The sequence below is a fragment of the Camponotus vicinus genome, unplaced genomic scaffold (genome assembly GCF_025532165.1).
Source record: "Camponotus vicinus isolate PSW18456_S1 unplaced genomic scaffold, iyCamVici1.0 SCAF_4, whole genome shotgun sequence".
Classification (NCBI taxonomy): Eukaryota; Metazoa; Arthropoda; class Insecta; order Hymenoptera; family Formicidae; genus Camponotus; species Camponotus vicinus.
Window position 1 is genome coordinate 24,253,371 of NW_028141976.1, and position 26,361 is coordinate 24,279,731.

General features: G+C 32.5%; 5 protein-coding genes across 15 annotated transcripts; 4 read left to right on the forward strand and 1 right to left on the reverse strand.

Moving 5' to 3' along the window:
• The first annotated feature begins 1,150 nt into the window (after positions 1 to 1,150).
• LOC145970164 (protein transport protein Sec23A-like) lies at positions 1,151 to 4,659 on the forward strand. Its single transcript, XM_083096688.1, has 6 exons — positions 1,151 to 1,281; positions 1,937 to 2,183; positions 2,953 to 3,164; positions 3,260 to 3,513; positions 3,595 to 4,249; positions 4,346 to 4,659. The coding sequence occupies exons 2-3, from the start codon at positions 2,015 to 2,017 to the stop codon at positions 3,162 to 3,164; spliced, it is 381 nt and encodes a 126-aa protein (XP_082952814.1). The 5' UTR covers positions 1,151 to 1,281; positions 1,937 to 2,014; the 3' UTR covers positions 3,260 to 3,513; positions 3,595 to 4,249; positions 4,346 to 4,659.
• A 35-nt stretch (positions 4,660 to 4,694) lies between these two features.
• Positions 4,695 to 12,788, forward strand: LOC145970156 (uncharacterized). Of its 2 annotated transcripts, XM_083096671.1 has the most exons (11): positions 6,845 to 6,984; positions 7,421 to 7,604; positions 7,676 to 7,846; positions 8,296 to 8,391; positions 8,797 to 8,886; positions 9,105 to 9,194; positions 9,624 to 9,860; positions 10,043 to 10,263; positions 11,368 to 11,527; positions 11,896 to 12,008; positions 12,265 to 12,788. In XM_083096671.1, the coding sequence occupies exons 2-11, from the start codon at positions 7,421 to 7,423 to the stop codon at positions 12,277 to 12,279; spliced, it is 1,377 nt and encodes a 458-aa protein (XP_082952797.1). In that variant the 5' UTR covers positions 6,845 to 6,984; the 3' UTR covers positions 12,280 to 12,788. The 2 variants fall into 2 exon arrangements, with proteins under 2 accessions (XP_082952795.1, XP_082952797.1); XM_083096669.1 differs by lacking the exons at positions 7,676 to 7,846; positions 8,296 to 8,391; positions 8,797 to 8,886; ... (4 more) ...; positions 11,896 to 12,008; positions 12,265 to 12,788 and having other exon boundaries at positions 4,695 to 6,984; positions 7,421 to 7,561.
• A 1,481-nt stretch (positions 12,789 to 14,269) lies between these two features.
• LOC145970272 (uncharacterized) lies at positions 14,270 to 17,368 on the forward strand. Of its 6 annotated transcripts, XM_083096862.1 has the most exons (4): positions 14,370 to 14,559; positions 14,788 to 14,980; positions 15,198 to 15,675; positions 15,811 to 17,368. In XM_083096862.1, the coding sequence occupies exons 1-4, from the start codon at positions 14,450 to 14,452 to the stop codon at positions 17,169 to 17,171; spliced, it is 2,142 nt and encodes a 713-aa protein (XP_082952988.1). In that variant the 5' UTR covers positions 14,370 to 14,449; the 3' UTR covers positions 17,172 to 17,368. The 6 variants fall into 6 exon arrangements, with proteins under 6 accessions (XP_082952987.1, XP_082952986.1, XP_082952988.1 ...); XM_083096861.1 differs by lacking the exon at positions 14,370 to 14,559 and adding an exon at positions 14,270 to 14,291 and having other exon boundaries at positions 15,198 to 17,368; XM_083096860.1 differs by having other exon boundaries at positions 14,346 to 14,483; positions 15,198 to 17,368.
• A 1,042-nt stretch (positions 17,369 to 18,410) lies between these two features.
• On the reverse strand, positions 18,411 to 21,446 carry LOC145970274 (uncharacterized). 4 transcript variants are annotated; one of them, XM_083096869.1, is made up of 3 exons: positions 21,220 to 21,446; positions 20,766 to 20,964; positions 18,411 to 20,539 (listed from the first exon to the last, which is right to left on the reverse strand). In XM_083096869.1, exons 1-3 carry the CDS (start codon positions 21,393 to 21,395, stop codon positions 18,575 to 18,577), a joined length of 2,340 nt encoding a protein of 779 aa, XP_082952995.1. In that variant the 5' UTR covers positions 21,396 to 21,446; the 3' UTR covers positions 18,411 to 18,574. The 4 variants fall into 4 exon arrangements, with proteins under 4 accessions (XP_082952995.1, XP_082952994.1, XP_082952996.1 ...); XM_083096868.1 differs by having other exon boundaries at positions 18,411 to 20,548; positions 21,220 to 21,444; XM_083096870.1 differs by having other exon boundaries at positions 18,411 to 20,548; positions 21,192 to 21,411.
• Positions 21,447 to 23,986: 2,540 nt separating this feature from the next.
• On the forward strand, positions 23,987 to 26,360 carry LOC145970060 (large ribosomal subunit protein uL6-like). 2 transcript variants are annotated; one of them, XM_083096482.1, is made up of 4 exons: positions 23,987 to 24,146; positions 25,403 to 25,541; positions 25,817 to 26,144; positions 26,232 to 26,360. In XM_083096482.1, the coding sequence occupies exons 2-4, from the start codon at positions 25,404 to 25,406 to the stop codon at positions 26,333 to 26,335; spliced, it is 570 nt and encodes a 189-aa protein (XP_082952608.1). In that variant the 5' UTR covers positions 23,987 to 24,146; position 25,403; the 3' UTR covers positions 26,336 to 26,360. The 2 variants fall into 2 exon arrangements, with proteins under 2 accessions (XP_082952608.1, XP_082952609.1); XM_083096483.1 differs by having other exon boundaries at positions 24,002 to 24,209.
• The last annotated feature ends 1 nt before the right edge of the window (position 26,361 follows it).

Genomic DNA, 26,361 nt, shown 5'->3' on the forward strand with positions numbered 1-26,361 from the left:
CAACCCGTAGTGTGATTACGGCTTTAAGGAAATATCCACCAACAACTAACGAGATACCATAAATACTAAATTGTAGTGTAGCTAGTCAATCTTTCGCTTTTATGAAAAATCGATAAGTTGATTGGCTATTGCAATGTTTTTCCTCCCACCTGGGTATCGATTGTTTAACTTTTTCTAAAGTGAAAACGTGAAAAGTGAAGAATTTCTTCCAATCACACATCGATTTCATTTTAAAATCAATGCGTGATTGGCGGAAATTTTTCATTACATTATTCTTGCGATTGACTTAAATCTTCGCATCGTGAATGCAATAATTTCGAAAACGTAATAACGTACAACACATGCTTTTTAAAATAATAATTATTTATTATAATTAAAAATAGTTATTATTTATAATAAATAATTAATTTTTTAAGTATGTCATCCCACACAACATGCATGTCTTGAAGACGTCTTAAACATGTCTTTCTTATGACGCCTTTAAGGCCGGTATTCATAGTCCGTTCTTATATTTAAGATCGTCTTAAGAACCCATTCAACCAATCAATGACCGCATTGCAGCTATTTGATTGGTTGAATGGGTTCTTAAGACGATCTTAAATATAAGAATGGACTATGAATACAGGCCTAAGACTTGTCCAATTGACGTCTTTCTGATGTTTTTAAGACATTCAATTTAAGACGTATTTTTTTAAACGTCTTAGGCCGGTATTCATAGTCCGTTCTTATATTTAAGATCGTCTTAAGAATCCATTCAACCAATCAAATAGCTGCAATGCGGTCATTGATTGGTTGAATGGGTTCTTAAGACGATCTTAAATATAAGAACGGACTATGAATACCGGCCTTAAACATGCCTTTCTTATGACGCCTTTAAGACCTGACCAATAGACGTCTTTCTAACGTCTGTAAGACATTCAATTTAAGACGTATTTTTTTAAACGTCTTAGGCCGGTATTCATAGTCCGTTCTTATATTTAAGATCGTCTTAAGAACCCATTCAACCAATCAATGACCCCATTGCAGCTATTTGATTGGTTGAATGGGTTCTTAAGACGATCTTAAATATAAGAACGGACTATGAATACCGGCCTTAAACATGCCTTTCTTATGACGTCTTTAAGACCTGACCAATAGACGTCTTTCTGATGTTTTTAAGAACATTTATTTTAAGACGCCATTTTTAAGATGGCCGCGGTGCCAGGCCAGACAGGCATTAGACGGGATCGAGTTGGAAAATAAATTATTCCATTTACCAAAGTTGAGCAGTGCTTTGCACAGGTAAGAATTAATGATATTTAAAGCCGGGTCTGCAATGGCCATAGCATAAGGTTGTAAGATGTAAGAGAAATAACCAAATCCATTTCCTATGGATTTCGTACGTTCTACGGTGGTCTCGCATACGCAGTCACGGAAGAATTCTGCGTTCTTAATTCTTATTGCGCGTCCGCCGTAGAACATACATAGAGCCCATTCTACAATGGCAGTAACAAGACTGTAGGAGTAGAGATTAAATCGTTTTTAGTGAAGTAAAGAAAAAGAAGTAATGAAATAGACAATTCTCATTTTGTACTACTATTACCTTAGAGTACTAATGAGAATTTCTATTTCGTTACTTCTTGTCTTTACTTCATTAGAAACAGTTTATTCTCTACTCCTACAGCCTTGTTATTGCCATTGTAGAATGGGCTTAGGGCGTGTTCCAAAATTCACTGCCAGCGCTGAAAATCTTTAGTTCACGTTGCGTATATTATATATTTTCAGCGCTGGCAGTGAATTTTGGAACATGGCCATAGTAGGAAATGGATTTGGTTCATTTCGCTTACAACTTTATGCTACGTTATATATATATATGTATATGTATGTATGTGTAAAAAAATTAAACTCTATATTGTAAAAAAATATATTAATTATCTTTTGTATATTTTTTTTACAGCATTATGACAACATATGAAGATTTTATTCAACAAGATTGTGACGATGTGCGTTCCATAAATGGAATGCTTGGCCATAAATGGAATCATCGTGTATTGATACTACTAGACTAGTTGTACTATTGAAAACTTTGTATCAACCAATTAAGGAACAAGTAGATCTTCCGCCAATTCAATATGATCCAGTTTTATGTACAAGATCTACATGCAGAGCTATTTTAAATCCATTATATCAAGTAGACTATCGTGGTAAGTAATAAGGTATTATAAATGAATAGAACAAAAATCATTTTTTATTTATCACAAGAAACATTTTGAAAAATATTAAAGTAGTTTATTTCTATTAGAAATTAAAGTATATTTTAATGTGTTTCTTTATTACGATGTATTTACATTCATATTCTTTATTATTCTTTATACTTCATTTAAATTCATATTTTATTTAATGCATAATTCTCTTGTAATTTTCTGTCTATATCATATAAGATAATTTAAAAAATCAAATTATTTATTAGGAGCATATAGTATTCATAAAAATATTGTAAAGGTATTTTTATATTTCAATAAATTCTAAATTTGTGTTATCATTATATATTATTTTTTTTAAGTTACATTATAATACACATATTGTGAGTTATATTAATAATTATGAGAAAAAAACTTTGCAAAAAGAATTTATGAGGAAATTCTTCGAAATAAGATACAAAAGGGAAATATATTTAAATGATCAAAATGTATGCATTTATTTGAATAATAGTGTTATATATGTGTTATATATGTTGAATAGTTATATTATGAAACAAATATTTTTGATTTTACTTTTTTTAAGATTTGATTCTTTTCGAACATTTTTTTTATTATCATTTATTGACATTACATGATTTATTATAGTTTTTATTATATATAAATTTATGATATATATATATATATATATATATATATATATATGTTACTTATATATTACTTTAAATATTATTGTATCTGAGTCCAATTGTATGTATTTATATGTATTATTTAGCGTGCCCAATGTTTGCCATCAATATTTTTACTTTTTGCGGATACATATGTCTGGATGATGAAGAATTAGAGGCACTTAAAGATTCATTACAAATGTCATTGTCTCTGCTTTCACTGAATGCTCTTATTGGTCTTATCACATTTGGCAAAATGATTCAAGTTCATGAATTAGAAGCACAAAGGATCTTCAACCAAAAGTTCAAGATATGTTAGGTACGAATAGAATAAGTCCCAAGTTATATTTACTATATTAGTCATTGTTCTTCATGATTACTTTATTGCATTTTATTCACATTACATTTTGATAGGTATAGGTAGACTAATTCCTGGACAAAATCCAAATCAACCAAGAGGACCTGGTGCGTATCTATTGCCAGCTGCTAATCGCTTTTTGTAACCAGTATATAAGTGTGATATGAGACAGTTCGACAGATCTTTTAGGAGAACTGTAACGTGATCCATGGTCTGTTGGGCCAGAGAAACGTTCATTGCGATCTACAAGTGTGGCATTAGCAGTCGCCACGGGTCTCTTAGAAGCTAGTTATGCAAATACTGATGCTAGGTATTTATATGTTGTAATATGATGTATATATGTTATGTTTTTCATTGTAATCCTACATATAATGCTATCAATGTATTTAAGGATTATGCTATTTGTTGGCGGACCATGTTCTCAAGGACCTGGCTAAGTTGTAACTGATGATTTATGACAACCAATCAGATCACATCATGATATTCAAAAAGATAATGCTAAGCATAAAAAGGCAATTAAGCATTATGATACACTTGCATCACGTGCTGCAACTAATGGCCATAATAGATATTTATAATAGATATTTATTTTTGTGCTCTTGACCAAACTGGTTTATTAGAAAGGCGACAATATTGCAACTCTACTGGTGGTCATATGATGATGGGGGATTTATTTAATTCTTCATTATTCAAACAAACTTTTCAACGAATATTTGCTACAGATGCCAAGGGTGATTTGAAAATAGCATTCAATGCAATCTTAGAAGTAAAAACATCTCAGAAAATTAAAGTTTCTGGAGCAATTGGATCTTGTGTATGTCAGTGGGAGAAAGGATCAAGTGTTGGAGTACTACAAGAAGTAGGCTTACTTGTCAGTGGAAATTTTGTTCATTGACATCATCTACAACAACAGCATTATTCTTTGAAGTTGCAAATTAACATACAGCCCCAATTCCGCAAAGTGGAAGAGGCTGTATTCAATTCATTATCCAATATTAACATAGTAATGGACAAAGGCGAATTAGAGTTACTACTATTGCAAGAAAGTAAATATATTTTTTATTATACATTATATGTATATCACAAATATTTATAATATCATAAATAATAATATAATATCATAAATATTTATGATGTTATAGGGATATCTTTAATTATTAGTTGGGCAGATGAATCATCATCTTTGCATCATGTAAGCATAGAATTTGAGGAAGCAACAGCTGTTTTTATGTCTAATTGCAAATATGCAATAATGCAGTTATTTGAAATTAAATTGAATGTTGCACACAAAATGGACACAGTATATATTGCGAATACACTAGCAACTTATGACAAATGACTGCTATCATAAGATAAATGAAAACTTTATCTGAGATGCTCCTTTGTTCCCATCTTTCATCGAGTGTGATTGTGGTTGTGCAAGCTGAAGAAAATCTTTCGATTCGAAGAAATAAAGGTAACGTAAACTACGAATAGATAGATTTTAGTATTGATAAAGTTTCGAAACAATCGGTATATGAAAATTGAAAATGGTGGTCGTTCTATATACAAGGTGTCCCATTTTAAATAACCTCAAATATTTCTCAAATAATACGTTTTACAGAAAAATGTTTCAGACAAAAGTTATATAGTTTCGAGGGGGCCATAAGATGTTACCATTGGTTTGACCTTGGACAGTCATTTGAAGGTCACGTGAAGGTCACTTCAATTTTTTTAAATTGCACCCCCTTTTTGGTTCCATTTAAGAAATTGAAGGTAATGCCGAAGTATAAGAAATTCAGAGATTTATCTCGAAGACAACAAAACAGACGATTGTTATCACAAGAACGAAAGAGAAATGTTACTGCCATTTCGATAACGAAAAATTGGCAAGACAATGTTATTGCTAAACACAATTCTGTTCATATAGAATGCTTCGAAAATGAGAATTTTGATACAAATAAATCTCCTTGCAATCAGTAGATGTAGTACACGAGCAATTACATGATTCCGAGAACATTGAAAATATGCATGATTTTTTTTCAACATGTATTGCAACAGACAAAGAAAAAAACACTTTACAACAACGCTTACGTACTTGGGCTATAGAATATAATGTTCCACACACATCTGTAACAAGTTTATTACGGATTCTTCGAGAAGAAGGTCTCCAAAATTTGCCTAGCGATGCGAGAACCTTTTTACACACACCCACAGAAACGATTATTCGTGAATGCGCGAGTGGTCATTATTTCCACTATGGTCTGGAAAGAGCATTACGGGAGCGCTTAGAACATTATGAAAGTACCAATGATTTGATAAAAGTTAACGTTAACATTGATGGCTTACCTCTTGCTAAAAGCTCAGCAAGTCAATTATGGCCCATACTTGGGCAATTATATAATAACAATCAATCTACAGAACCCTTTTTAATTGGAGCATATCACGGTTATAAGAAGCCTACGAATGCGCACGAGTTGTTAGAAGAATTTTGTGAAGAATATCTACATCTGCACAATGAAGGATTTTCATTCAAAGAAAAAAAGTATCAAGTAATAATCAGAGCTATTATTTGCGATGCTCCTGCCAAATCCTTTGTAACGGGTGTTAAAGGACATAATGGTTATTTTGGTTGCACTAAATGTTTTTGTGAAGGAGAATATTATAACCATAAGATGGTTTTTCTGCAAGAAAATGCACGATTACGTACAAACAATAATTTCCGCAATAGAGAAAATGAAGAACATCACGTTACAATATCACCATTCGAATACTTGCCTATAGACATAATTAACAGTTTCCCCTTGGATTATATGCATGTAATTTGCTTAGGAGTAATGAAGAAGATGCTGCTTCTATTGATGAAGGGGCCCCATAAATCGCGATTACGTGCGGCACAGATAGAAGCATTATCCAAAGACATTTTAAATTTGCGTAAATTCATACCAATTGAATTTGCTCGTCGCCCACGAGGACTTAACGAATTAGATAGGTGGAAGGCAACAGAATTTCGATTATTCCTTCTTTATTTGGGACCTATTGTTTTACAGAAATATTTGGACGCTGATTATTACAAACATTTCTGTGCTCTACATATTGCTATACGTATATTATGCCATCCTGAAGATTGTTTACGTAACAATGAATATGCTACTGATTTGTTGAAATATTTTGTCAGAACATTTAAAGTATTATACGGAAAAGACACTATTGTTTATAATATACATAATTTAATACATTTGTGTGAAGATGTAAAGAGATATGGATCTTTAAATACATTCTGCGCTTTTCCTTTCGAGAATTTTATGAAAGAACTCAAGAAAATGTTACGCAAATCAGAAAAACCATTGTCACAATTGAACAACAGAATTAATGAACGCGCAATAACTAAATGTGAAAGTAATTTTAATAATAGCAACGTAATAAATATACCGCTACTTCTACATCCCGATGGAAGAAATATGCCCTTAGGATGTGTAAATTCACACAAAAGTATGAAATTTGCAAAATATTTGCTGACGACGAATTCTGCAGATAATTGCTGTTATTTAAAGGATGGATCAGTGTTTTGCATCGAATATATCGGCTACAAAGATAACATACCTATTGTTGTTGGAAAAAAATTTTGTGATCTTCAGTCCATTGCAATGTATTCTTGTAATTCCCAAGACATGAATATTCATACAGCAACGCGGCAAACAAGTGTGGAAGTAGTATCAGCAACGCAAATTGATGCTAAAGCTGTAAAAATATTTTTCAATCACATGTATTATATAATGCCTCTTTTACATTTGTAAAAACAGTGAGTAGTGTTACCTTTATTATGCATATAGTACTACATTTATTTTTATGCAGATAAATGTTCAAAGTTATCAAAAATCTTCGATTTTAATCTTCCTTTTTCTAACGACTGTAACGTGAAAAATATTTTTTTTTGATATTTTCTCTTATATGCCAAAAATAACGCCAATTTTATTGCCATCACTTTTTGATACACTTAGAGCTTCTGCCCACAGGACGCGGAAACGCTTGCCACGCGGCAAAAAGTGACGCAGTAATCAATCAACGTATTGTTGTCCTAGCGTTTATTAGCTACCGCGTAACTTTTTCCCGCGCGGCAAGCGCTTCCGCGTTCTGTGGGCAGGAGCTCTTATTTGTATATGTGTAATATATTTTTTAGCATTACTGAGGAAAATGATATTCAACATTTAATCAGTACTAAAATTTAACAATTTCAGATGTATTATGTAATATTTTTTGACGATTGGTGCTCCATAGTACCTGACGTTTGGGTAAATGTTAAGGCAAGAACCTTCAAATGGCCACCAAAAGAAATAAACGTCAGAAGAGCTGTTCAGAAAAATATTTTTCCCTGTGACGACTGGGATGTTCAACAGTATAGACGCATTGTAGGGCCATATGGTAATGAAACTGAAACTATGTAATTTTATTTTGGAAGAATTTTGTAATTACATCAAAATTATTTTGCATAGATTCTTATGAAACAGCCATACAAGCCGAGAAACGAGCAGAAACTGTATCCACATCCGATGAAGGACCAATGCAAGCACTAAGTCAAGGATATTCAATTATACAGGAACCACAAAAAAGAACAATTAAAAGACCACCGTTTCATGATGAACTTGAAAATTACAGCAAAACCGGTAATTAATTCTATTCATTTAATCGTTACCCAAGAAAAAAATGCGTATAATATGGTCAGATGTAAATATACATAATTAGATATGAAAAGATTTGACATATATATAATTTTATATAATCATACATAATAATATTCGAAAAATGATGTGATATGATCATATCTTTATTATCATATTCGACTAGATCTATTTATATATGAAAATAGATGATCAAATATTATTATATAAAGATGTGATCATGTCACGCCATTCTTCGGATATGATTATATAAAATTATATATGTTATCAAATCTTCATATCTAATAATTCTGTATATTTACATCTGACTATATTATACCCATTTTTTTCTTGGATAGTGATAATAATTCTAATAATAATTCTACTTATTTAATTGTAATTATTTTATCGTTAATAAGAACAGTAAATTAAGTAATAGTATTTAACTTTGATAGAACATCTAAGCAAGAAAAAGAAGAATGCGTTAACGCCTCCTTGTAATTACGTACCATCTAATAATGTCAGCAATCTTCGAAACAAAGGATTTAATGGTATTTATGGTTTCAGTTTTTCTTCACGGGAAAAAAATTTGTCCTAAATGGATTTTGTCAATATCTGATCATGTCTTGCCAAATAGAGTCATATATGATATATGGTTATCATATATGACTGTATTTGATAATATATGTATATCATATATACGACTATATTTGGCAAGACATGATTAGATATTGACAAAATCCATATATGACGAATTTTTTTTTCCCGAAAGTAGTAAAGTTAAGTTAATTGTATTCTATGGCTATGGTCAGGAAGATGTTATGAATGCTTCGAAAAATCATTCATATATCTTTATTTTCGTGGAATGTAGAACAAAAATAGAATAATGTTCCGAAGCATATCTAACGTTTCCCCGACCGCAGTCAAAGTTTAATAACATTAATAATATTTTGTAGGATCTACAGAAGAAACGAACCTCGTGCAAACGCCTTCTTGCAGTGGCGCACAAGTATCCGGAAATGTTACCAGTCTTAGTAACTTGAATGGTACGCATAATTATAGGATATATATGGATTATCTGTGTGTGTGTGTGTGTATATATATATATATATATATATATATATATATATATATCACACACACACACACACATTTCCAAACTTACTGCAACGATAACAATGAACTTTATGTGATGACACTTGCTGCGAAGTATTACTTAAAGCTAAAATGAAATCCTATATAAATTATATTTTATATTTTGCAGAATATATGAGGAAGAAAAGTGTGCGTCTTACTTCTTGTGTGCAAGTACCCAGAAATAGCAGCCAATTTAATAAAGGCAAGCAAAATAATGGTATGTTTTTTTACTTTTCAGGAAAAAAAGAAGCTTATATAAAGAAGTGATTAAATACTTTGTGAAGTTCAATTAATGATTTGTTGTTAATAAATTGTATTTATTTATTTCTTATCTAATTAAACTATTCATGAAGTATATAGCCACTTGTTTATAAGCAAACTCTTATAGCAATATTTAAATTAGATTATGTTTATTAAAAAATTATCTTTTTAAAAAAGGGTGCTAAGTCCACATCAAAAACTGTTACATATACTTAAAAAATTTTCAAATTATTTTAATTTTGTGTAAAATATATTCTAGAAAAAATAATATAAAAAATTGCGTTAAATGAAAATTATATAAAATAGTTTACAATGAATGAAATTTAATAACACTGTGATGAACAGTATAACTAACAAAATGAACTCACAGACTTTATATTTACAGATGTTGACATTACTGATGAGGAATGGTTGAACGAAAGTTTAGTAGGTGATTACGTGTCTTGCGATAATGCTAATGTGCGTGATGATGGTAATGGGCTTAATAATGACAATGTGCCTGATGATAATAATGATGATGATGATGATATTGGTGACAATATGATTAGCCCCGATAATGTGCTTGACGGTGATGACATGACAACTTTCAATGCCAACGGCAATCATTTGGAAAAATGCTGTGGTATGTATTAAACTTTATTCTTTATTCTTCCTTCTTAATTATATCGTTATATTGTACTTATAATAGCAATATGTTATATGTACTTAATTTCGTATGTATGTACTTTTGTAAAAGAACTAAACAGATAATTTTAATGATACTTATAAAGAGAAATAAATATTTTTCTTTTTTATCTTATACAGATGCGTGTCGTACCGAACAAAAAATTATTAAAAATCTCATACAAAAGAATACGAGACAGTTGGAGATAATAATAAATTTAATAAATAACGCAGGACCAGCTAATACAATATATAATAATGACGAAGTCCAATTATTGCCGGAATTTCCGCTATCAACAGTTGACGAATTTTTCAAATTTGACACGGATCTCCAAAAGGACAGAGAGATTCGGAAACAATTAGTGAGTACTTTTCTGTTTTTGTGTCCATTTCTTTTTTCTTCTTCTCTCTATTTTTAAATGTGAAATAAATGTATATTTCTATAATTCAATCAACAACAAAAATTCTTTTGTAGAGATAAAAGTAGAAGACAAAATCTAGATATTGAATATACTGGGTGTCACACTAATTAATTCCTCTCATTATTTTGTACATAAAAGTATTAAGATAAGATAATTGGTGTAAAAAAAACAGTTGTTTCGAAAAAAAAATATGTAATTTGCAATTAACAATTACAATTTTTTCTTAAAAATAACTATGTTTTCTTTACACCAATGGATTCCTCTCATTATTTTGTACATAAAAGTATTAAGGTGAGGTAATCGAAAAATGAATATTTTACGATTACCTCACCTTAATACTTTTATGTACAAAATAAGATATTTTACGGTTTATATAAAATTAAGAAACGATTTCAAGCCTCATAACTCTACAAGTACTTAATGAAAAGTAACTTAATTATAGTGTTTTGGAAAGCTCTCGAGATAAGCTACAAGAATAATAACGCAATGAAAAATAAATGGTTCCATTTAAGAAATTGAAGGTGACCTTCACATGATCTTGACAACGCTATTCAAGGTCGTACTAATATTACTGTGCATTATTTGAAACCCTATAACTTTTATAGGAAACATTTTTGTCTGCCGTTCTCGGTTTTCGAGATATTCGGCTGATACGGGTGGTCTGACACACCCCGTATATATATATATATATTTATTTATTTATTTATTCATATAATAAAAACAATTTTGAAAAATAAAATAATGAAAATAATAGGCTCAACATAATAATAAATTACTAAGGGGTAAAAAGGCAAATAAAAATCAAAAGACACGCGGTTATTAGTGCGCAAATTTAGATATATAGTATAAAATATTTACTTAAATTTACTTAAAGCGTAACATATAACATTCTTTTAAATTTTATTACAATTTTTGCTGCCTTTTGTCGCTTAGTAATTTTGAAAGAAGCGCTTAAAATATATTAAATTCATGTTTCCTTTTTCTTCAATTCAAGCGGCTTAAATTGAAAATATTATTAAACATTTTTGTAACATTCTGTTATAGAAAAGGAAAATTGCAAAAATTGGAGGAAACACTTTCGTTCACAAGACAAGGAATATTATAAAATACACATTATCGGATGAATTGTGCCGCAAATTATCATGGACAGGCCAAAAAGGATCAACGGCAATTAAGGACACAAGTTTTGTCACAGTTATTATGGGTAATTATTATTTCTTTAAGATATATTTTTATTTCTCCTTTTTATGTAATATTGTTTAAAAATAGTTGCACCTTTAATGTATTCGAACATCAGTATTCGAGATAGTATCTAACATATGCTTAGATGTAACGTGCACTTTTAACTTTAAATTTTTCTTCAGAATTATTAATAAGATCTTACTTCAAATTTCGTTCAAATATTCTTCTACACTTTATACTCTTTCCAATTTTTTACGGATCAAAATTTTTATATTCTTTCCAAAAGTTACAAACGTTTATAGCTATACTTTACTTTATGACTACCCTATTCTAACTATTGGAATTAAAGCACAAAATATTTTAATAATTATGTAACAAATCGTTTTTCAGCATACGTTTCGGACGACGAAAAAAGTAATATGCACGATATTAAAAAGACCATCCAAGAATGGTTACGACATGCGGGAGATCGCCTCAACTATTTAAGAAACAAGGAGAAAAAGGTTGGTAAATTATTGAAAATTCCATACGATATTATTTAAAAAACAATAGGGCTGTATAATGTTGCTGCATAACATTTTTAGTGTTGAAAATGAGAAAACATTGAAATTAATATGTTTTTTAATATATGTAAATGTATATCTTATATCATATTTCACTTATATATTTAATTTTGTGTGTGTGTGTGTGTGTGTAAAAAATTAAATTCTATATTGTAAAAAAAAATATATTAATTATCTTTTGTATATTTTTTTACAGCACTATGACATATGAAGATTTTATTCAACAAAATGAAGATTGTGACGATGTGCGCAATGGAATGCTTGGTCATCATCGCGTATTGATGCTACTAGACTAGTTGTACCATTGAAAACTTTGTATCAACCAATTAAGGAACGAGTAGATCTTCCGCCAATTCAATATGATCTAGTTTTATGTACAAGATTTACATGCAGAACTATTTTAAATCCATTATATCAAGTAGACTATCGTGCAAAATTATGGATCTGCAATTTTTGCTCTCAGAGAAATCCTGTAAGAAAAAATTCTATCCATTTTCTTTTAAGCTAAATCATTTTAGCTAGACTAGAGTTTAAGTTAATTAGATTTAAGCTAGCAATTGTTCAATTTTGGAAGTAAATTCAGCAGAATAGTAAGCTATAGGTCCTTGATAAAAATGACTAAAATAATATGATTTAGATTGTACAGATCATAAGATTTCAATCTTGTATTATAGTATGTATGTATATACACAGCATATATATGCTATACACATAAATGAATAGAGTAAAAATCATTTTTTATTTATCACAAACATTTTGAAAAATATTAAAGTAGTTTATTTCTATTAGAAATTAAAGTATATTTTTATGTATTTCTTTATTATGATATATTTACATTCATATTCTATTCTTTATTACTTCATTTAAATTCGTATTTTATTTAATACATAATTCTCATGTAATATTCTCCTCTCTATATCATATAAGATATAATTTAAAAAGTAATCGTAAATTATTTATTAGGAGCATATAGTGTTCATAAAAATATGTATAAATATTCAAAATATAATAAAGAAATGAAGATGAGTTATGAACTTAAGATGAGCTTTGTTATTTATTATAGAATAAATCAATAAATCAATGCAGCTATTTTACCGATCGAATTACGCACGTCTAAAAGTCGTCTTAATTGAAATGTCTGAGACGTCTTTATAACATCCTGAGTGAGACATTTAATTATATCTTGATTGGGACGTCTTGAGTGAGACGTCTTAAAACAATGCCCGACAGATATCTTAAATCGGGACATAAGACGTCATAAAGACGTCATAAAGATGTAATTCTGATAACTTCTTAAGACGTCTTTAGAAATTTCATGACGTCTTTAAGACATCTTTAAGACGACATAATGTTGTGTGGGATATAAGATATAATTTAAAAAGTAATCGTAAATTATTTATTAGGAGCATATAGTGTTCATAAAAATATGTATAAATATTCAAAATATAATAAAGAAATGAACTTAAGATGAGTTTTGTTATTTATTATAGAATAAATCAATAAATCAATATGCAGCTATTTTACCGACCGAATTACGCACGTCTAAAAGTCGTCTTAATTGAAATGTCTGAGACGTCTTTATAACATCCTGAGTGAGACATTTAATTATATCTTGATTGAGACGTCTTGAGTGAGACGTCTTAAAACAATGCCCGACAGATATCTTAAATCGGGACATAATACGTCTTAAAGACGTCATAAAGATGTAATTCTGATAACTTCTTAAGACGTCTTTAGAAATTTCATGACGTCTTTAAGACATCTTTAAGACGACATAATGTTGTGTGGGTACATTCAGTTTGTCTTTATAAAAATATATTTTACAACAAAGGAATTTACAACTATGGTTTCAGTCTTTGGTAACTTGCGTCCGCTTCGGACGACGAGACACACTAGAGTGAGTGCCTCTATGTTTTTGGTGGATCGGGGTGAGGTATGTGATGGCGTTAGTGCGTTCGTAAACACATTCATCTGTATTTTGTCCAGATGGAGGGACGCCACACAGTATTAGTCCATGTAAATCGCAGGTTAGTTTACCTTAGTATTCCCTAGGTTTACTCCCACTTTGTTACCGTAGCCGCCATCTTAAGAACGGATAGCTCACCACCAATCAGAAGGAGGCACGAGTTGGCGCCTCCCTGATATTTAGACCTCTAGTAAACTGGCAGCAATTTCGGAACACTGCCGAGCACATTTCGGACCGCAGCCCTAGTGACTTTAACGGTGAGTGACGTGGCGCAAAACGATTGGCTGTGAGAGTTTTTGGCGCGACCCTAGGTGAGCGACCACGACTACCGGCGAGAGTCCTTTTCCGGCCGTCGTACAGTGAGCGCGAGGTCGTTACTTTGCACGTGGTGGCTATTGCGCATTTTGCCCGGTCTATGTTCTCGTCGCGAGTTTGTCCTGTAGCCATCGGTAAACTGGCCGAGCGTTCTTGGCCTTTATTCCGCGGTGCTATCATAGAACTGGCAAATACACAATCTTTATCTCGGTACTCTCCGGGTCATTTATTGTACATTATTTAACCCGAAATCTCTATTATCAGGCATTCTCCTCCCGACTCGCCCATTACCTGACGGCGCGGTTTCTATCTCGGAAACCGCAGCCATCTTTCATCCCCTTACAATATGCTTATTATATGTATTAATCCAATAAAATTCGCTATAGTGCCATTAATGTTTATTAATTTATTTATTCATTGGTAATATCTCTATTGTAGACAATTTATGGATGAACCAGACAAAAAAAGACGAAGAATGAATACGGCGGATGGATCTGTCAACAGGGATGATGACAAACCTGAAACTAACGATGCCAAAATTGGAAGTGTTACTGTATCTGAATTCTCTATCAATTGTGGTGTCGATCATACAAAATACGGAACAAAGAATAAGCCAGGGAACTTCGACGAGGTAAGAATTAGTTAAATTTATTGATCGACATATGCTAAAGTAATTTCTTTTTCGCCTTCTTTGCATGTTTTCTGCTATGGCTGCATCTGTACTCGCTTGCGCTTTCGCACGTTCTGTTGGTATTGCGACCTTCTTCTCTTTACTGCTGGTATATATTTCATGCATATCTTGAGTGTGATTAGCAAAATTAATGGGGCCTATCTGATTTTGTTTACAGTTACCGAAGGAATCAGATATAGCTGATCTCTCTACAATGGATTTTAAGATCGTCAAAACAAAACTTACATTTGTGGATAAGAGCAAGTATATAAAAAGTTTCTTTAAATGTGGAGCATCTGTGATTCGGATAACAGCCCCGAGCCGTTTCGGAAAATCCACATTTATCGATATGCTCGAGAACTTTTTGAAGATAACAGTAAATGAAGATGCAAAGCCAATTTCAAATCCAGAAGATGGTGATAATTACAAGCTGTTTATGAATTTGCAGCTAGGTTTTGAGGATCCAGAGTTCGTTAAGGAACATTGTGGTCAGTACCCCGTGATATTTATGAGTCTTAAAGATGTAGGAGGTAAAACAGAGGGAGACATTTTAGGATCGCTGAAGGAAGCTCTTTGTCTAGCATTCGAGCGGCATTCTTACCTTCTTGAAATAGCTGCTGATGGTTCTTGCAGTTTTAAAGATAAGAAAATAAAAGGTATCGAAAGATTTCTGAACTATTATGATCCTAATAGGTTGAAAGAACTGTCCCAAACTGATGTACAATACGGATTGCAATTCTTGTCTCGAATCTTGTATTCTCACTTCAACAAAAAAGTTGTTATTCTCATAGACGAGACCGACGCGCCCATTATGAAAGCTATTATGGAGAACATGGATGATAAACTCCTGCGATACCTGATAAATTGTATTAGCCATCTGATGTCAACAAGCTTAAAGGATCAAAAAAATGTGGCGCGTGCATTACTTAATTCCTGTGTTCGTTTATCTGGAGTATTTTCCTGGGAATTACGCAATCATTATAATGTTCTATTCTTGCAAAAACATAATTTTTCTGGATTATATGGATTTACAGCACAGGAAGTAGATAGTCTATTTGAGAAAAGTGAATTTCAAGCAGTGAAAGATTCTGATGGTGTCAGAGAGTGGTATGATGGATACCAAATATTAAATAGTGAAGAAACAAGAATTTACAGTAGCTGGTCTGTCATAAATTATTTGCAAAATAGTGTTACAGAAAAGAGAAAAATGTTCGATAGCTATTGGGCCAGGTCAGGCTTTGTGGATATTTTAGGAAACTTGTTTGTGAAATCTCAGATACAAAAGCCAATCGAGAAACTTCTTGATGATGAGAACATTCAAATAGAACTAGCTGAGCCAACAGTTGATAATATTTTGGAACTGAAAAAGACAATCTGTGATTCACAGAATAAATTAAAAACCTCGCAAGTGAATTTCTTCTTACAGCTTCTGTGGGATGATGGTTTGTTGAATGCAGTTGAAAAGAATGCAAACATTGTAAGTCTGAAGATACCAAATTGGGAGATAAAGAGCGTAATCGAACGTAAATGTTACAGTCAAAGGATGTTTTGTAAGAAGTATAAACTCGAGCCTGAAAATATAGAAAAATACATACAATCACTGAGGAATTTGCTATTAATGGCAAATGATGAAGAGGAAACTGAAAAAAGTAAAGAAAAACCATTTCGTAAACTCGTTAATGCAGTTTCAGGCCTCTTTTCAGACAGTGCGGCAATTCCATGTAATGAGTCAGAGTTACATCGCATTCTTTTTTATTTGGCATATAATAGTACAATTTTCAGTGCACAAGCTAACAGAGCGGTCTGTCAAAAAATCTCCAAGGAAAAGCGAGGAAGAAAACACGAATTTGACATGCTTGTAATTCTTAAAACAGTTGGAGCCATATTTGAATGGAAATATTGCAAGGCAAATGAAACAGAAAGATCACAAGATGCTCTTAAACAAATTATTGATAAACAGTATTTCAAGGTTTTTGACAAGGAGGAGTATAAACATGTTAAAACAAAAATTTATGTTGGTTTGTGTTTTAAAATAAAGTCAAATGTGACTATGCGATACTTAGTGAACACTACTGATGTAAACAAAGCAAAATTTCTGGAAAGTACTTCTACAGAGGCTACTAAAGCTGATACCGCTACTGTTGTCAAATGATATCGTGCATTGGCTTTGTTCGTGTTTAATAAGTAACAAATAAGTATTGTCGCATTCTTCTCTGACAGAGTCACGTGTAAACAAATAAGTTTTTATTTTTTTCTTGTAATTTCTTAGTTATATTTCATTACAGTTAGTTGATAAAATAAAGAGGACTTTGTATATTTTTATTGATAATAAAATATTTTGCTAGAAAATTGAAAATAAGGTCTCGTAAGAAGTAATTGCTGCGGCATTAAAACAAAATAAATCGTAAATAATATATATGTATAATCGTTGTAATAATATATATTAGACAACCAATGAAATGTGCTGTACTGATGAGGTCAAATGAGGGTGCAGTTTACAGCTTTTCATTGAGTTGCCTAGCTTTCAAATAAATTTTTCTAAAGTTATATAATAATATATAAAAGTAAAAAGAAAATAATGTTATCAAGGATGATGGTGCAGAGAATTATGAATTTAATATACATTAAAAGCCTCTCCTGTTAAATGCTACGTCCCGATCTACAAAAGGTAATTTAATCCCTAAGCCTTAAGAAATTGACCAATCACAGTCGAGTATTCTCTTCATACTTGACTGTGATTGGTCAATTTTTTAAGTCTTACGCCTTAAAATCTCAAGCATCGTCTACAATGAGATTTTAAGGAGACTTAAAGCGTAAGATTTAAGAAATTGACCAATCACAGTCGAGTATTCTCTTAATACTTGACTGTAATTGGTCAATTTCTTAAGTCTTACGCCTTAAGTCTCCTTAAAATCTCATTGTAGACGATGCTTGAGATTTTAAGGCGTAAGACTTAAAAAATTGACCAATCACAGTCAAGTATGAAGAGAATACTCGACTGTGATTGGTCAATTTCTTAAGGCTTAGGGATTAAATTACCTTTTGTAGATCGGGACGTAGCATTTAACAGGAGAGGCTTTTAATGTATATTAAATTCATAATTCTCTGCACCATCATCCTTGATAACATTATTTTCTTTTTACTTTTATATATTATTATATAACTTTAGAAAAATTTATTTGAAAGCTAGGCAACTCAATGAAAAGCTGTAAACTGCACCCTCATTTGACCTCATCAGTACAGCACATTTCATTGGTTGTCTAATATATATTATTACAACGATTATACATATATATTATTTACGATTTATTTTGTTTTAATGCCGCAGCAATTACTTCTTACGAGACCTTATTTTCAATTTTCTAGCAAAATATTTTATTATCAATAAAAATATACAAAGTCCTCTTTATTTTATCAACTAACTGTAATGAAATATAACTAAGAAATTACAAGAAAAAAATAAAAACTTATTTGTTTACACGTGACTCTGTCAGAGAAGAATGCGACAATACTTATTTGTTACTTATTAAACACGAACAAAGCCAATGCACGATATCATTTGACAACAGTAGCGGTATCAGCTTTAGTAGCCTCTGTAGAAGTACTTTCCAGAAATTTTGCTTTGTTTACATCAGTAGTGTTCACTGAGTATCGCATAGTCACATTTGACTTTATTTTAAAACACAAACCAACATAAATTTTTGTTTTAACATGTTTATACTCCTCCTTGTCAAAAACCTTGAAATACTGTTTATCAATAATTTGTTTAAGAGCATCTTGTGATCTTTCTGTTTCATTTGCCTTGCAATATTTCCATTCAAATATGGCTCCAACTGTTTTAAGAATTACAAGCATGTCAAATTCGTGTTTTCTTCCTCGCTTTTCCTTGGAGATTTTTTGACAGACCGCTCTGTTAGCTTGTGCACTGAAAATTGTACTATTATATGCCAAATAAAAAAGAATGCGATGTAACTCTGACTCATTACATGGAATTGCCGCACTGTCTGAAAAGAGGCCTGAAACTGCATTAACGAGTTTACGAAATGGTTTTTCTTTACTTTTTTCAGTTTCCTCTTCATCATTTGCCATTAATAGCAAATTCCTCAGTGATTGTATGTATTTTTCTATATTTTCAGGCTCAAGTTTATACTTCTTACAAAACATCCTTTGACTGTAACATTTACGTTCGATTACGCTCTTTATCTCCCAATTTGGTATCTTCAGACTTACAATGTTCGCATTCTTTTCAACTGCATTCAACAAACCATCATCCCACAGAAGCTGTAAGAAGAAATTCACTTGCGAGGTATCTAATTTATTCGGTGAATCAGAGATTGTCTTTTTCAGTTCCAAAATATTATCAACTGTTGGCTCAGCTAGTTCTATTTCAATGTTCTCATCTTCAAGAAGTTTCTCGATTGGCTTTTGTATCTCAGATTTCACAAACAAGTTTCCCAAAATATCCACAAAGCCTGACCTGGCCCAATAGCTATCGAACATTCTTCTCTTTTCGTTAACACTATTTTGCAAATAATTTATGACAGACCAGCTACTGTAAATTCTTGTTTCTTCACTATTTAATATTTGGTATCCATCATACCACTCTCTGACACCATCAGAATCTTTCACTGCTTGAAATTCACTTTTCTCAAATAGACTATCTACTTCCTGTGCTGTAAATCCATATAATCCAGAAAAATTATGTTTTTGCAAGAATAGAACATTATAATGATTGCGTAATTCCCAGGAAAATACTCCAGATAAACGAACACAGGAATTAAGTAATGCACGCGCCACATTTTTTTGATCCTTTAAGCTTGTTGACATCAGATGGCTAATAGAATTTATCAGGTATCGCAGGAGTTTATCATCCATGTTCTCCATAATAGCTTTCATAATGGGCGCGTCGGTCTCGTCTATGAGAATAACAACTTTTTTGTTGAAGTGAGAATACAAGATTCGAGACAAGAATCGCAATCCGTATTGTACATTAGTTTGGGACAGTTCTTTCAGTCTATTATGGTTATAATAGTTCAAAAATATTTCGATATCTTGTATTTTCTTATCTTTAAAACTGCAAGAACCATCAGCAGCTATTTCAAGAAGGTAAGAATGCCGCTCGAATGCTAGACAAAGAGCTTCCTTCAGCGATTCTAAAATGTCTCCCTCTGTTTTACCTCCTACATCTTTAAGACTCATAAATATCACGGGGTACTGACCACAATGTTCCTTAACGAACTCTGGATCCTCAAAACCTAGCTGCAAATTCATAAACAGCTTGTAATTATCACCATCTTCTGGATTTGAAATTGGCTTTGCATCTTCATTTACTGTTATCTTCAAAAAGTTCTCGAGCATATCGATAAATGTGGATTTTCCGAAACGGCTCGGGGCTGTTATCCGAATCACAGATGCTCCACATTTAAAGAAACTTTTTATATACTTGCTCTTATCCACAAATGTAAGTTTTGTTTTGACGATCTTAAAATCCATTGTAGAGAGATCAGCTATATCTGATTCCTTCGGTAACTGTAAACAAAATCAGATAGGCCCCATTAATTTTGCTAATCACACTCAAGATATGCATGAAATATATACCAGCAGTAAAGAGAAGAAGGTCGCAATACCAACAGAACGTGCGAAAGCGCAAGCGAGTACAGATGCAGCCATAGCAGAAAACATGCAAAGAAGGCGAAAAAGAAATTACTTTAGCATATGTCGATCAATAAATTTAACTAATTCTTACCTCGTCGAAGTTCCCTGGCTTATTCTTTGTTCCGTATTCTGTATGATCGACACCACAATTGATAGAGAATTCAGATACAGTAACACTTCCAATTTTGGCATCGTTAGTTTCAGGTTTGTCATCATCCCTGTTGACAGATCCATCCTCCGTATTCATTCTTCGTCTTTGTCTTTTTTTGTCTGGGTCATCCATAAATTGTCTATAACAGAGATATTACCAATGAATAAATAAATTAATAAACATTAATGGCACTATAGCGAATTTTATTGGATTAATACATATAATAAGCATATTGTAAGGGGATGAAAGATAGCTGCGGTTTCCGAGATAGAAACCACGCCGTCAGGTAATGGGCGAGCCGGGAGGGGAATGCCTGATGATAGAGATTTCGGGATAAATAAATACAATAAATGACCCGGAGAATACCGAGATAGAGAACGCTCGGCCAGTTTACCGATGGCTACAGGCCAAACTCGCGACGAGAACAACAATACTGTCCGAGGAACGACCACAATCATAAGGCTTAGACCGGGAAAAATGCGCAATAGCCACCACGTGCAAAGTAACGGCCTCGTGCTCACTGTACGACGACCGGAAAAAAGACTCTCGCCGGTAGTCGTGGTCGCTCATCTCGGGTCGCGCCAAAAACTCTCACAGCCAATCGTCTTGCGCCACGTCACTCACCGTGGCGCACTAGCGCCATCGCAACCGCACGTCAGGGCATCGATCATGTAATTTTGAGCGGAATTTTTCACTTTTCACTTTTTACTCAATGATTTCACGTGAATTTTTCACAAATCACTTTGCGATTATATAGCTAAATGAAAAGTGAAATTACCAAAGAGGGAGACTAAAACCTATAGATTACAAAATTACTAATATTACTAGTGTAAATATGTAAATATATGTATGTAAATATTGTTTCAAATCTGCTGCTCCTGTTTTTTTATTTTCAATTACTTTTTCTTCTGAAATTAATTGAGCAAGGAGCGTCCGTTCCGTTTCCGTATAATGAACATTTTTTTATTCGCAATCCATAATTGCACTTATATATGACACTTTAAATTAGTTGAAGAAAAATTGGTTATGTAAAAAAAAAGATGCTCTCTCTGAAACGATCATATATAGTTAGCAGACAAATTTGATATTCCCTATTATCTATTAAACCAATCGCTTGGGAATCGTTTGGGCACATTTAGGAATAGATTCTCATAGTTTAGGAAATAATAGTTTATTTATAATTAATTAAAATAAATTGATCGTATAGTTAGCAGATATAAATATTTAAAAAAAAATTTCTTTTTTTAATTAACGTGAAATTATTTGGGAAATATGTCTGTAATGTTTTTAACGTTTGGGAAATAATTATTTCATCTGAAAATCGGTAAATATATCGATGAAAGGAGCCCGCCTCGACCTCCGGGAAATTAGCCGGGCAACTTCGACTTTTTTAATTTTTTTTTTTTTTTAATCGTTTGTTAGTTAATTTCTTACGACAAGCATGGAGCTGACACACACACACACACACGTGGGGGTGCAAGGGGGGCCTTCGGCCCCCCTCTCGCACCCACCCCGTCCCCCACGCTTCGCGTGAAAAGTTGCAAAATGGAACCTCGCTTCGCGTGGAAAGTTGCACCCTACCGTAGGCACCCCTACTGGCGGGGTGGGTGCAACTTTCCACGCGAAGCAAGGTTTCACTTTGCAACTTTCCACGCGAAGCGAGGTTCCACTTTGCAACTTTTCACGCGAAGCGAGTGGGACGGGGCGGGCGCGGGAGGGGGGCCGGAGGCCCCCCTTGCACCCCCACGTGTGTGTGTGTGTGTGTGTGTGTGTCAGCTCCATGCTTGCGTAAGAAATTAACCAACAAACGATTAAAAAAAAAAATAAAATAAAAAAGTCGAAGTTGCCCGGCTAATTTCCCGGAGGTCGAGGCGAGCTCCTTTCATCGACATATTTACCGATTTTCAGATGAAATAATTATTTCCCAAACGTTAAAAACATTACAGACATATTTCCCAAATAATTTCACGTTAATTAAAAAAAAAAATTTTTTTTTGAATATTTATATCTGCTAACTATACGATCAATTTATTTTAATTAATTATAAATAAACTATTATTTCCTAAACTATGAGAATCTATTCCTAAATGTGTCCAAACGATTCCCAAGCGATTAGTTTAATAGATAATAGAGAATATCAAATTTGTCTGCTAACTATATGATCGTTAGGCCGGGTGACTTTTTCGCGCATGCGCCGCGAACGCGGCGTTAACGAAGTATCTAGTAGAAGCAAAAAGTGTGTCACTGGTCGCCCTTAAATAAATTTCTGAAGGAAAATTTTTAGAAAATTTTTACGAGCAACCAACAGCACACTATCATATATATTATTATCAAAAATTTAATTAAGCTGAAAAAGAAAAAGATACAAAAATCACCGACTCAGATGCTGTTGCCCGCCAAAACTTTGGCGCCCATAATCCGCTATCTGATTCACCGTTGCTTTCCTGTGATTACTACTGCGCATGCGCGAAAAACTCACCCGGCCTACCATCACTGGTGCTGATGGTGCCAACAGCGTCAAAGACCGGTCCGAAATCATAAGCGCGCTTAGGGTGCAGTCCCACGTAGAAGGAAAAGCGGAACGGAAAAGAAGTATAGTGGGGGTAACCAATCAGAACGTTTCTCCAAAAGACATTATACCTAGCGTTCTCGTATGTATGTACATACCTAGCATATCTAGTCTTTCTTATTCATAAATAAAATTTATAAATTTATATTTATATAAAATAATAATGTTCGGTAAATTTTTTTATTATAATATAATAAATATGTGTGTGTGTGTGTTTTATTTTCAGATATATATATTAAATTTTGTAACAATTTATTACACTTAGGCCGGTATTCATAGTCCGTTTTTATATTTAAGATCGTCTTAAGAACCCATTCAACCAATCAAATAGCTGCAATGCGGTCATTGATTGGTTGAATGGGTTCTTAAAGCGTCGTCTACAATGGCCGCAGCATAAGGTTGTAAGGCCGTAGTCGTAAGAAATTGACCAATCCCAGTTGAAGTTCAGGAGAATAATCAACTGTGATTGGTCAATTTCTTACGACTACGGCCTTACAACCTTATGCTACGGCCATTGTAGACGACGCTTAAGACGATCTTAAATATAAGAACGGACTATGAATACCGGCCTAGGTGCACGTTTTTAAGGTCCACAGAGGGCGTATCGCTTTCAGGGATCACTTAAAAGCGGGCCGTGAGCCGTAACACCTCTCATTCTTCTCTCTGCTTCGCATCTTCATCGGATTTTTGCTCTGCCTCGATCTTTTTAAGTCTCTTTCCATCTTTTCCGGTTATCGTGCGGCGTGTTTCAGGTAAAGAAATTTCCGTCCTTAGGAATATCCTAAAAAATCAGCGACGATCCGTCGATTTGTCGGGTATGAAATTTGTTTTCACATGTTCCTGACATTTATCATTCTTCCCACATTTGCCGTGATGTAATATTTTTCTGCGACACGCGGAACGTTTTGCGACAACGAGCCATAAAACCCTTGCCATAGCAGTCAACAATTTGCTTACGTACTATTGAAAAAAAAATCGCTGTGCACGAGTTTTATTGAGTGATTTTTATGAGAAATTTAATTTTTTAATTATGCAATTTTATGATATCGATCCATCTTGATTCATGTAAACAACTGCTGTAAGCATTGACCTGTCATAACCTACAAAATTCTTATCGAAACTCAAATATGTTGTGTGTATTATAATGAATGTGCGATATTACATTTGAATATTTTTATTACTTTTGGATACTATTTTATATAAAGTAAAAAAAGAAGAATCTTGAACACTATTATATTAGTTATCACACCTTCCTTCATCCCTTCACTCGTGTCACACATTATGCTGCATGTTAAAATTTTATATCTTTATTTCCAGTATGTGTATCTTACTAAAATCAAGGAAAAACGTATTGAGACTATTATATTCTAAGATGTTAAAAATTGAGTTTCACGTGAAAATTACATAACTTTCTGGCAAAAACTAGACAGGAATTAAATATTTAGATGGGGAATCTTTCTCTTCGTATTTTACAATGAAAGATATTGGATTAAGCAGTTTTGCTTAGACAAAAGATAATAATCTATATGATTAATTTTTAATTAATTTTTAATTACATTTTAGAATAGAACAATAAATCACTCCACTCTAGCATATATATTACTAGTAGTAAAGTACCAAATTTTAACTACAGTATAATATGATAGATGAAGGGTCCTAATATGAGAAATTTGAGCTCTAACTTGGTGAATTTTGTTATGACATTTACACACACGTGGTACTTGACACAAAATAAAGATAGAGAATCGTATGGAGATTTTAATCTCATTTATATCGTATAAAGCTACATACAAAATATATTTCTATGTCATTTTTGTCTAATTATATTTACAATTTTCTTTTGCTAATATAAATAATATAATTAACACTTTCAAAGTTTAACAAATAATGACTGCACAACAATTGTAGATTTTATTATATTGTATCATAGCTATAATTATTATGATAATTAGTTATATTTTATTGCATAATTATATAAAATGTTTAAGTAAATTTCTTGGCATTGCAGAATGAAGCAAATTGTGACTAATCAGACAGTTAAAATCCCAGAGGGATTGACTGTCACAGTAAAATCTCGTCTAGTGACTGTAAAAGGACCAAGGGGTGTTTTGAAATGGTCTTTTAAACATCTTGCACTCGATATTCGGGTAAGAAAATAATTTTTTTTATATATACATATTATTATAAAATATTATTTGTGAGAGTATATCACATCTCTTGTATAAGATCTCTTATTAAGAATAAAATTTGATTAATTGCAATGTTGAAGATATATTGTGAAGATAATCAGCAGGATTCCCCTTCATTTTTCATAAATGATAAATCCTCTGAAATTTTTGTGATTGACATCAAAATATTTAACATCCACATCACATCCACATAACATGCTTTATGAATGTATATTTTTTGTTATGTATTCTAGATGATAAGTACCAGACTACTTAAAGTTGATAAATGGTTCGGTACGAAAAAAGAATTAGCTGCTGTTCGTACCGTATGTTCTCATATTGAGAACATGCTTAAGGGAGTCACAAAAGGCTACCAATACAAAATGCGAGCTGTGTACGCTCATTTCCCCATCAACTGTGTGACTACGGAGAACAACACAGTTATAGAAATTCGTAATTTTTTGGGTGAGAAGTACATAAGGCGTGTTAAAATGGCACCTGGTGTAACTGTTGCCAATTCTGGAAAACAGAAAGATGAGCTGATCATAGAAGGAAATTCCTTAGAAGATGTATCCCGTTCAGGTACCTTGAAATTATTTCTTTAAATAAATAAATGCAAAGAAATCAACTTGAAATATATTTCATGAGAATTGTTTGATTCTATTTCAGCTGCTCTCATTCAACAATCGACAACAGTAAAAAATAAGGATATAAGAAAGTTTTTGGATGGTTTGTATGTATCAGAAAAAACGACGGTTGTACCTGCTAGATGATGAATAAATTTCTTGTCTAATTATAG

Coding starts and splice junctions, on each gene's coding strand:
- LOC145970060 (XM_083096482.1), top strand. CDS start 25,404: ATGAAGCAAATTGTGACTAATCAGACAGTTAAAATCCCAGAGGGATTG. Junction 25,542..25,816: donor ATCTTGCACTCGATATTCGG/GTAAGAAAATAA, acceptor TATGTATTCTAG/ATGATAAGTACCAGACTACT. Junction 26,145..26,231: donor AGAAGATGTATCCCGTTCAG/GTACCTTGAAAT, acceptor ATTCTATTTCAG/CTGCTCTCATTCAACAATCG.
- LOC145970156 (XM_083096669.1), top strand. CDS start 5,210: ATGCATGATTTTTTTTCAACATGTATTGCAACAGACAAAGAAAAAAAC.
- LOC145970164 (XM_083096688.1), top strand. CDS start 2,015: ATGGAATCATCGTGTATTGATACTACTAGACTAGTTGTACTATTGAAA. Junction 2,184..2,952: donor ATATCAAGTAGACTATCGTG/GTAAGTAATAAG, acceptor TGTATTATTTAG/CGTGCCCAATGTTTGCCATC.
- LOC145970272 (XM_083096858.1), top strand. CDS start 14,450: ATGTTCTCGTCGCGAGTTTGTCCTGTAGCCATCGGTAAACTGGCCGAG. Junction 14,560..14,787: donor AATACACAATCTTTATCTCG/GTACTCTCCGGG, acceptor TCTCTATTGTAG/ACAATTTATGGATGAACCAG. Junction 14,981..15,197: donor AGCCAGGGAACTTCGACGAG/GTAAGAATTAGT, acceptor TTTTGTTTACAG/TTACCGAAGGAATCAGATAT.
- LOC145970274 (XM_083096868.1), bottom strand. CDS start 21,395: ATGAGCGACCACGACTACCGGCGAGAGTCTTTTTTCCGGTCGTCGTAC. Junction 20,965..21,219: donor AGTTTGGCCTGTAGCCATCG/GTAAACTGGCCG, acceptor TCTCTGTTATAG/ACAATTTATGGATGACCCAG. Junction 20,549..20,765: donor AGCCAGGGAACTTCGACGAG/GTAAGAATTAGT, acceptor TTTTGTTTACAG/TTACCGAAGGAATCAGATAT.